Here is a 9,384-nt window from a genome sequence, read left to right on the forward strand (position 1 = left end):
GGACTGGGGTAAGGTGGTAGAACACCAGGTCAACTCGTTGCAAAGGTGGAGCAAACTATCGACACTCCTGTCTCAGTATCTTATAATGCAAAACACATCTCCTTGCAGATATGTCTAATGTTATGCATTAAGGGAAGGGCCACTACCCAGACTAGTTTCGACCTTTATTGAGGTCTCTTCAGTGGGAGCCAGGCCCAAGCTGGGATACCAGGCAGAAGCATTCGCAGGTCATCTCTACCCACAGCTTGGGCCTGGCTCCCACTGTTATACACTAACCAAGTGAAAAATAAACTTTCATTAATCCCTGTGGTACAGCACTTATCACCTTAGATCGTGCAGATTCATAGCTCCCATGTACTACTTTTTGATATAAGCCTCAGCAAAGTACACAAGTATCATGGTGTATCCATTCCCCTCGTCTAACTCAATCACAATATTATCATAAAATGTGAGCAAGCTGTTAAACTCATTTTTGCAGTCTTTACAGTTGCCTTTTTTTTTTTTTTTTTATAAACAGGAATAAACTTGTAAATCTTTCTGCCAAGATTATGGTAGCTCTTCCTCATCCCATATTCTATTCAGGAAATCTGTACCTCTTGATTTAACAAATGAACACTTTCATGTTAATAAATCACTTGGAGAACACAGCATTGTTTTGAACTATTTAATATATTGTTCAATTCCAGTATAGAAATGTAATTAACACTTCTAATGGGACATTATGTGCTTGACATTATGAAGTAACTTTATGGCTTGCACATGTAGCAAAAATTTATATAGAATTTTATTTAAAAAAATCTAATATATTTTCTCCAACATCATGTAACCTTGGATGAAATATAGCAGTGTTTTTAAATAAAATTCTCTATAATTTTTGCTACATGTGTAAGCAGTAAAGTTACTTTATAGTATAGAAATGTGGTTCTGAGAGATTCTTTTTGGACTGTGGTATTTCTCTTTCATAGTATGTGACCACAAATCCCGAAAATACTATAGTCATGTAGTTTTTATCAATCATACTGATTCTTACCTTCTCACTTATTCTAGATTCAAATTTTTAAAATTCTATAAGTTATGATGCAAACAGGATACCGTACAGAGCAATACATACTCTCTAAGTTGTAAATCGGTGGTTGGAATTCAATGATATACAGGAAGATACCACAGACAAAAAATCAGTGGATGGAATTCAATGATATACAAGAAGATGGCCTGATGTAAAATCGTGTTATCCATAACCACTAATGCATGCTATCTCCACTGATATTCATCATCTATATGGATCATATTATCATGGAAAGTGGATTTAAATCTGAGATTAAACTCAGCTCTATACATTTTATAGAGGATGCTATACTCCTAATAAACCCAGTACAAATCTTCAGAATTCCTGAACTAATCTGAATAACTGCTAAAACAAATTTTATAAAAATTAGCAATAAAAAAAAAAAGACAAAAGTATGAAAATGGACAGGAACGATGAAAATATCAACTGTATTTTCAATAGAATGCTGCAGAATAAATAAAACATTTTGAACAGATTATGTACAATATTTTTAGTGAAGATGGTAAATTAAATTATGAAAATAAAAGATGGGAATATCAGTTGAACTTTATATGTAATAAAAGAGAAATTAGCCAAAACACCAAACTAGCAATATATAAGAATGTTCAAATCAATTTTGACTTATGCAGATTTGGAAAGCGAGTTAGAAATAAAAGTTGATTCGAGACCACAGATATGAAAGTTCTGAGAAAAATTAAGAAAAGTTGCCAGTCCATGTAGTTAGCATATCTGCTCTCCAACTAACAGGCTGCAGGTTCAAATTTCACCATAGATATGGATGTTTGTGATTGTCTTTAAGTGGAGATGAATTTCATTTCTCAGTGTAAGAGCATTGACCAACTTATTTGGAGGTCTGAAGTGGCTTGGAAAAAATTAAGTTGCTCTTAATGGATTTTGATAAATTTTATAAAATTTATTTAATCGCACATTTGATAACAATAGCAGGTTATAAATAGAATAGCTAGAGGTAGTTAATTAGGCCTTTCTAGGCTTAAGCTTGAAGTATAAAGTTATTTTTGTGTGATTCTGAAATGTTTAGAAATGTTTTGATAAAACATGGTGTTTTAGGACTTTTTGAAATTATGTTCAACAACTGTTCAGTTTACCTGCAGTACTTAAAAGATTTATTACTTTCAGAAATTCTGGCTATTCAATAAGTATATACAGTAGTGAATGTTTTCAGACACTGAGAACCAATTAGACTGGCAAAATTATGTCAGTATATTACATAAAGTTTGAGAAGTGTTAACAATACCTGAACATGTGCAATTGTTGTGATAATTAATACAACACTTGGCATCAATAACAAGTTGTTAGTAGCACTGATGTAAACTGAATGGTGGAAGACATTAATCGCACATTTGGTAACAATAGCAGGTTATAAATAAAATGGCTAGAGGTAGTTAATTAGGCCTTTCTAGGCTTAAGCTTGAAGTATAAAGTTATTTTTGTGTGATTCTGAAATGTTTAGAAACCTATTTTCTTATTTTTGTCCCTTTCTTAAATATTTAAAATGGTAATAATGATCTGCCTTAATAATTAAGTCACAAACGGTCTACAACAATAAAGTTATCCATTATGACTGAACACGTATCAAATTTTTTAATATTTGTTTTATCTTACCCCCAATGGGATTCTTGAAATAATAAAACTGAACAGAAAAATCATTTATATCTCCAGGCCTAGTTTGATAAAGTGGATATCATCTCTGCTCTCCAAATGGCTGTAGGATCAAATTCCTGATATGTATCCTTGGGGGGGGAGGGATATACAGGATAATTATGATAGTATTACATGAAAAAGTCACACATTACTAACTTCCGATCGACAATTTTCTTCAAAATTAATCTGTTATCTGTCAAGGCTCCAACATTATCTGTACACACAATTCAATAACTCCCCGGTTTCCAAATGATTTTTCAAATTTTTTTTATAGCAGGAGAGGAAAAAAACATCAATAATTAATATATAAATTTTACTCTTAAGGCAAACAAACCATACAAAATAAATAAAGTCCTTTTCACATGTATTTGCAAATTGCATGAAAAAATTTTGGCCTATTAAAATATTCTGCAACTATAAATTAAATTATATAAAAATATTGCCACTCTAGATAGACTGTTTCTTGGTGAAAGATTGAAATAATAATATATTTACAAAATAAATCAGATCAAGTATATCAGTTTGTTGTTGGATGATGTTCTGGAATCAATGGAGAATTGCTGCAGCTCTGCATAATGTATTTATTACTTTCAGAAAATGTCTGGCTATTTACTAATTAGTTTGAAATTTATGAAATCTTATTCAAAATGCTAGCCACAAATTCCTTACTTCCTTCACCTCCTCCTGCAGTGCATTTCCATTAATACAGTACACTGCGTTCCATCTCCCTGGTCCAAAAGGAGAGAAAGAGAGAGAGATGTTAGGACATATAATTTATATGCAAAGTTATAAGAAAGGAGGGGTGATTATATATAATAAAACTAGAAATTTGTATAAATTTTATAAAAGAATAGACAACAGCAGATTACTAGATGAGCTACTTTGAAAATTATTATTTTTTTAATGATTGGATGCCAATAAGCACACAATAAGATTTCTCATGTTCACATACCTGCATATTACATCATTAGAATTCTAGCCTGCTAAAAACATTTAATTTTTATATTTTATTCTGTGATAAAATATATTTATATATTCGTTAAATCGTTAAAGATTAGTATTACACAACTTACCTACAGTTTGGTGGTGGGTCCAATGTAATCTCAGCTAGTTCTTTTTGTATTCTATTGGGGAAGAAGAAAACTGCTTTCATACTTGTAACTACTTTCAAGATCAATAATTGGATTTGAAATCAATTTCAATTCAGTAAGGGAATGTATCATCTCGCTTAATGAATTAATTTATTTTCGCTGATTCTCAAAACCAGTATCTTCTTATTTTGCATAAGTTCTCTTTGTATTATTGCTCCATTATATTTTCTTTCACTTAACCAGATTGAAATAAAAGCTCATTATATTATCCTTATTAATAAAGATACAATTAAGTGCTTTAAAATTCCTCTTAACTTAAAATGCTAATATAACTGCAATATTATTTCACAATTGCATACAAATAACTGAACACGAATATTGTTACCTTTTAGCGCTTGTGCTTAGTGCTTTAGACATTTTTGGATTTGGTTTTGCGTCCTTGTGTTCTTTCTCGCGCTCGGAGTTTGTGTTTGCTGTACTAGTGCTCCGACCTCGGTTATTAGCGCCAGAAGGTCCTGCCTGGGAGCGGTCGCCCGACATAACCCGATTTCGAACCAAATGCCTGCCAACAAAAACGGGGAATAGAAATCTATGCAAAAGTGACTTTAATGTAGCAAGCTATTACTTATACTATACTATACATATGCAACTACGCACGTTATAGAACTGAACCAAAATTAAAAAAAAAAGTAAACAATTTCCAGAAAAAAATATAAAAAGTAAATAATAACGTTATCCTTCCTAGTTCCCAATCTCAAGGTTCAAAGCGCGTGGCCTAGAATGAGGCACGCTGGACTAGTCTCGTTACTGACGGATTCTCTATAGTCACCCAACAAAGACACATATCATATGACTATCAATTCTACTTATAACACATATTATTTATACAGTACGAATTGCACGAAAGCATTACCGAACCCTCTATAATGAAATATAAACAACAGTTACACCCATTATCTCTTAAATATTTTAAATTTACGAACTATAAAATCATCTCCCAGCCCTAATACCTATCAAGCTTCCGTTCGAAGGCTGTTCTTACTGATGAGTTTCCTCCCTCCCCGTCAAGGTGAACGTAGGGATGTCACTGAGAGAGTTGCAGTTACAATATCATAGAGAAATTACAGTTGCTATTGTTTTTAAGTTCAACGGATCGTTAATAGGAGAATTTTTTTTAAATAAGAATCGTTTCCTATAAACTAATAAATTGAAATATTCTACAAATGTCTTCTCTTCAGTAGTTTTGTTATTTTTGAAAGCAAGCCGAAATCGCAATAAACACCCAAATGGTAATCCAGTGAAAGACATTATTTTTTGATGATAAAACTACGTTAAACTAAGGTAGTTTTAATTACTACGCGTTAATAACTTATAGATTACTTATATTACGTCATAATTTATTACGCAGTTGAGCTCTATATATTTGATCAGTATTTACCATTTAAAACTGGTAAATACTGGTAAATATTTGATCAGTATTTACCAGTTTTAAATGAAACAGCGAATATCCATTGGATTAACTGTTATTTATCTATATTTAGCCAGTTTGTACTGTAATCGTAGATAGGCTATATGCTATAGCAATCCCCCTAAATCCTTAAAAGTCCAAATAAAAGATTTTTAATATTAGAAAACTCGAATGGCTCAGTTAAGTAAGTTTGAGCGCGGTTAGTAGTTGGAAGGGACCCAATCGTTCGATGCTGTTGGCACACTCTCCCTCGATGAGTTCTTTGGACTCCCTGGAGGTGTCAAATAATAATAATAATAATAATAATAAAAATATTTGCTTCCCCCAAAATAACTTAATAATTTTGTAATAATATATATATATATATATATATATATATATATATATATATAAAACACTAAAAAAAAAAAGGTTTAACACATGTAAAGTAAATTGTAATTTATTTGCATATGTTAAACCTTTTTTTTAAAGTATCGTTATGTCAATCACGTATGTCTAGACAAATAATTTTGTACTTTTTTAAAAAATAAATTTTTGTACACCAACACACACAAAATAAAAACCGCCGATTATTTGAGTTACACAAGCACAATTCTGTTTTTTTTTCCTTTTTTTTTTTTTAATGCGGGTTGTACTCAAAAAGTAATTTCTAAAGCTGGTTAGATGAATTTAATTGACATTCAGCTACTAGAATTGCAAAAGTTATTAGTCATTTAAATTTTCGTTTCTGTTAACTTATATGCAGGGAGGCATAGGACCAAAACGCATCGGAATTTATATATTGTAATAACTTCACTCAGAGAATTTTATGAAATGTAAGCTTTAGAATGTGAGCTACAATATGTCACGTGGTTCCCGTTTGATTTCAATCATATTATTTTTGTGTGCAAAATTTGCCAAAAACGACTGCAAGAGCAACTGATCCAAACTAATAGTAATAAATCTGCACTGGTAGACAGAATATAATAAAATTTGGTATTTAGCATATCCGTTAAATTTTATCGAATGATTTCAATTTGGGCTTCGATCGCACCATTTATAGTGACGAAATTATAACTGGATTTCACATAATGAGTATAGTACGCCCATCAGTGGCGCACCCAGGGAAGGAGCCAAGGGGCCCTGGTCCCCCTAAGAAAAAGGGGAAAAAAAACACTAGAAAATTTCCCAAAAATCATTTCCAAATTAAAATTCATTTTTTAAAATTTATGTTTGTCTTCTATTTCTATACTACTTATGAATTAGTGGCCACATAAAGTTGAAATACCCTGTAGCTCTCGGGAATCCCAGCCACTGTGAACGCAAGGCGAAAGAAGTAGTGCTCTTGAGGACCGAGTGCTACTTCGTTTGTCCTAGCCAAGCCAGAGAAGATCACAGGTATTATGTATTGGCGATCACTGCAGATGCTCAGTCATAAGTCGTATGCAATGTAGTGTGCATTCTCAAATCGTCTACTCAACTCTCCCCCCCCAAGATCAAATTATGAGTGTTCTCCCCCCTCCCCAAGATTAAATCTTGAGTGCTCAGTCCCCTCCAAGATTAAATCCGGAGTGCGCTACTGACGCCCACAGATTCGAGACCCTTCGACACTTCTGCGCATGTCAACAAAGGAGAATCCATTCCGATAATAGGGTAATCAATCCGTATTGTGGGATGAGTTCTTTATTATTACACGTCGGAAAATTAACTTCTCTTTTATGATCATTGTAGTTTTTAATGTGTTAACTATGTTGCTTGTATAAAGTTGGAAAATTTTACCTATAAAGCACGTGATTTCGCGTGTTGGCGACCAAACGTACGTCCTTCATTTCTTTCTCCCCTTCAGCATGAATCGACTATTCTTGGCAAGTCTCCAAGTGAAGCTCTCTGAAGTGTGTGCGTACTATATCTACGTTACATTCTGCTCTAAATGTGCAATTTGAAACAAAATTAAATTTTCCGGATATATTTTAGGAGTATGAAATATACACTCATGAGCAGTTGAATTAGAGATACCTGCCGTGTTGGTGAAATGGTGCTGTGGTCGCCCTGGTGAATGGAATAGTGGTGCGTGATGGGGATGCGTCAGACCTTGTACTGACCGTCTGAGTAATAGTCGAGCACAGAATTAGGAAGACTCGAGATCTCAGCGAATTCGATTGCGGCCAGATAATCGGAGCCCGACGTATGGGGCACTCCATCTCCGAAGTTATGCAGGCACTGGGTTTTTTATGGGCCACTGTGTCAAGAGTGTACCATGGGTAAATGGAATCGGGTAAAACTACAGCTGCCAGGGAAAACTCCCGTGGTGTACAACGTGTCGATGACAGGGGACGTCATTAGCTAGCTCGGATGGTAACAGCATATAGATGGCCACAGATCACTCGCCAATTCAATGCTGGACAACAACAATGATGTGTGAGCAGCCACACCATCTCCTCTCTATGGGATACAGAAGCTACCACCCGACTAGGGTACCTCTGCTCACCGCACATCACAAGGCACAACGATTAGCATGGGTGCAGAAACACTGCCATTGGACCCTCAACGCATGGAAAAAGGTCGCCTGGACTGATGAGTCGAGGTACACGGTACACTCCGATGGCAGGGTACGAGTGCATCGTCAAGCACATAAAGCGATGGATCCCTTGTGCCAACAGGGTACAGTTCAGGCCGATGGTGAAATAGGTCCCCTGGTACATCTACGATCGTCCCTCATTGGCGAACGATACAGAGACCTGCTGTCAGATTATGTGCACCCATTTCTGTGCCTACAGCACCCTGCAGGAGACCTGTACCTACAGTACCTACAGAAAGATAATGCACCGGCCCACCGCTCCCGAATTGTGGGTGGTGGATGAACACTCCACGGACATGAGGATGCTTGGCTGTCCCCCAAGGTCCCCTGACCTCAATCCTATTGAACACACCTGGGATGCTGTTGAGAGAGAGAGATACTGTATATGTAGGCTGTTCAATAAGTAATAAGACTATATTTATACAGAAAACAGATTACCTTTAATCGTCATCATTTACATGGTCTTTTTCGAAATAACTACCGTGAGACTCAATGCATTTGTCCCAAAGTTGCGTCCACTTCTTAAACACATGTGAGAGTCCGTTTTTGAGAGGTCTTTCAAAACCACCTCTGCAGCTTTTATACATGCTTTGTTGCTTTCGAAATGGTGGCCTCTTAGTGGTTTCTTGAGTTCAGGAAACAGCCAGAAATCGCACGGTGCGAGATCAGGACAGTATGGAGGGTGTGGTAGGATATCTGTGTTGTTCTTCTGCAAAACGTCCACTACACAACCAGAAATATGTGGCCTCGCATTATTGTGGTGCAATAAGAAGCCATTCTTCAGCAATGGCCGTTTCCTTTTGACGTGCTTGATGATAATCGCTGCCGTGTTGATCATTGTGATAGAAGTTGAAGGTCTTCCCTCACGTTCAAGATCTTCCACATTTTGCCTTCCTTCCTTAAAAGTTTTATGCCAGTGAAAAACACTTGCCCTCGACATTGCTTCATCGTGGAAAGCTTCGCGTATCATGTTAAAAGTGTCCGATGCCGATTTTTGCAAACGCACACAAAATTTAATCGCATAACGCTGTTCCAAGGACGCTTCGATTTCGAAGACTGGTCGCGCCTCGTAGGGGCGCCGATGAGCACTTGCGTTTAGTCACGTGACACTCTGGCACATCAGCCCTATACGCCATCTATCAACCTCTTTTGTTAATACAGACAGCAACATTTCTTTATTCCACAGAAATTAATATTGTAATGAGTGGTTTCGCCACAGTAAAATTAGTCTTATTACTTATTGAACAGCCCATGTACATGCCCTGAACCCTGCTTCGACCAATATGGTATGGGAGGCTGTGTAGAGGTCATGGATCAGTTTGGCTCCCCAACACTTTCGGTGCCTTGTGGAGTCTATGCCACGCAGCATCGCCACCGCCATCAAGGCAAAATGGGGTGTTACCCGCTACTAGGCAGGTATCTCTGATTCAACAGCTCATGAGTGTATATTTTATATATTTCTATTGGAGGAATTGGACTGGACACTGACTTATTCTATATATTTCTATTGGAGGAACATATTCTAAGCCTTTCTTCAATC

At 35.8% G+C, this 9,384-nt stretch overlaps 1 protein-coding gene across 2 annotated transcripts in view; it reads right to left on the bottom strand.

The window, feature by feature from the left end:
• The window catches only part of LOC150109501 (ubiquitin-conjugating enzyme E2-24 kDa-like), a 72,552-nt gene extending 67,614 nt beyond the window's left edge, over window positions 1-4,938 (bottom strand). The window contains exons 1-3 of one of the 2 annotated variants that reach the window (XM_090413344.1): window positions 4,830-4,938; window positions 4,205-4,381; window positions 3,802-3,852 (exon numbers count right to left, since the gene is read on the bottom strand). In XM_090413344.1, the coding sequence (XP_090269470.1) occupies window positions 3,802-3,852; window positions 4,205-4,359 (206 nt within the window). In that variant the 5' untranslated portion in view covers window positions 4,360-4,381; window positions 4,830-4,938. The other variant, XM_090413335.1, reaches the window with a different exon arrangement.
• Between the last annotated feature and the right edge of the window lie 4,446 nt (window positions 4,939-9,384).

Source organism: Typopeltis vanoorti, chromosome 2, assembly GCF_054136105.1.
Source record: "Typopeltis vanoorti isolate ZY-2024b chromosome 2, IOZ_Tvanoo_1.0, whole genome shotgun sequence".
NCBI classification, from domain to species: domain Eukaryota; kingdom Metazoa; phylum Arthropoda; class Arachnida; order Uropygi; family Thelyphonidae; genus Typopeltis; species Typopeltis vanoorti.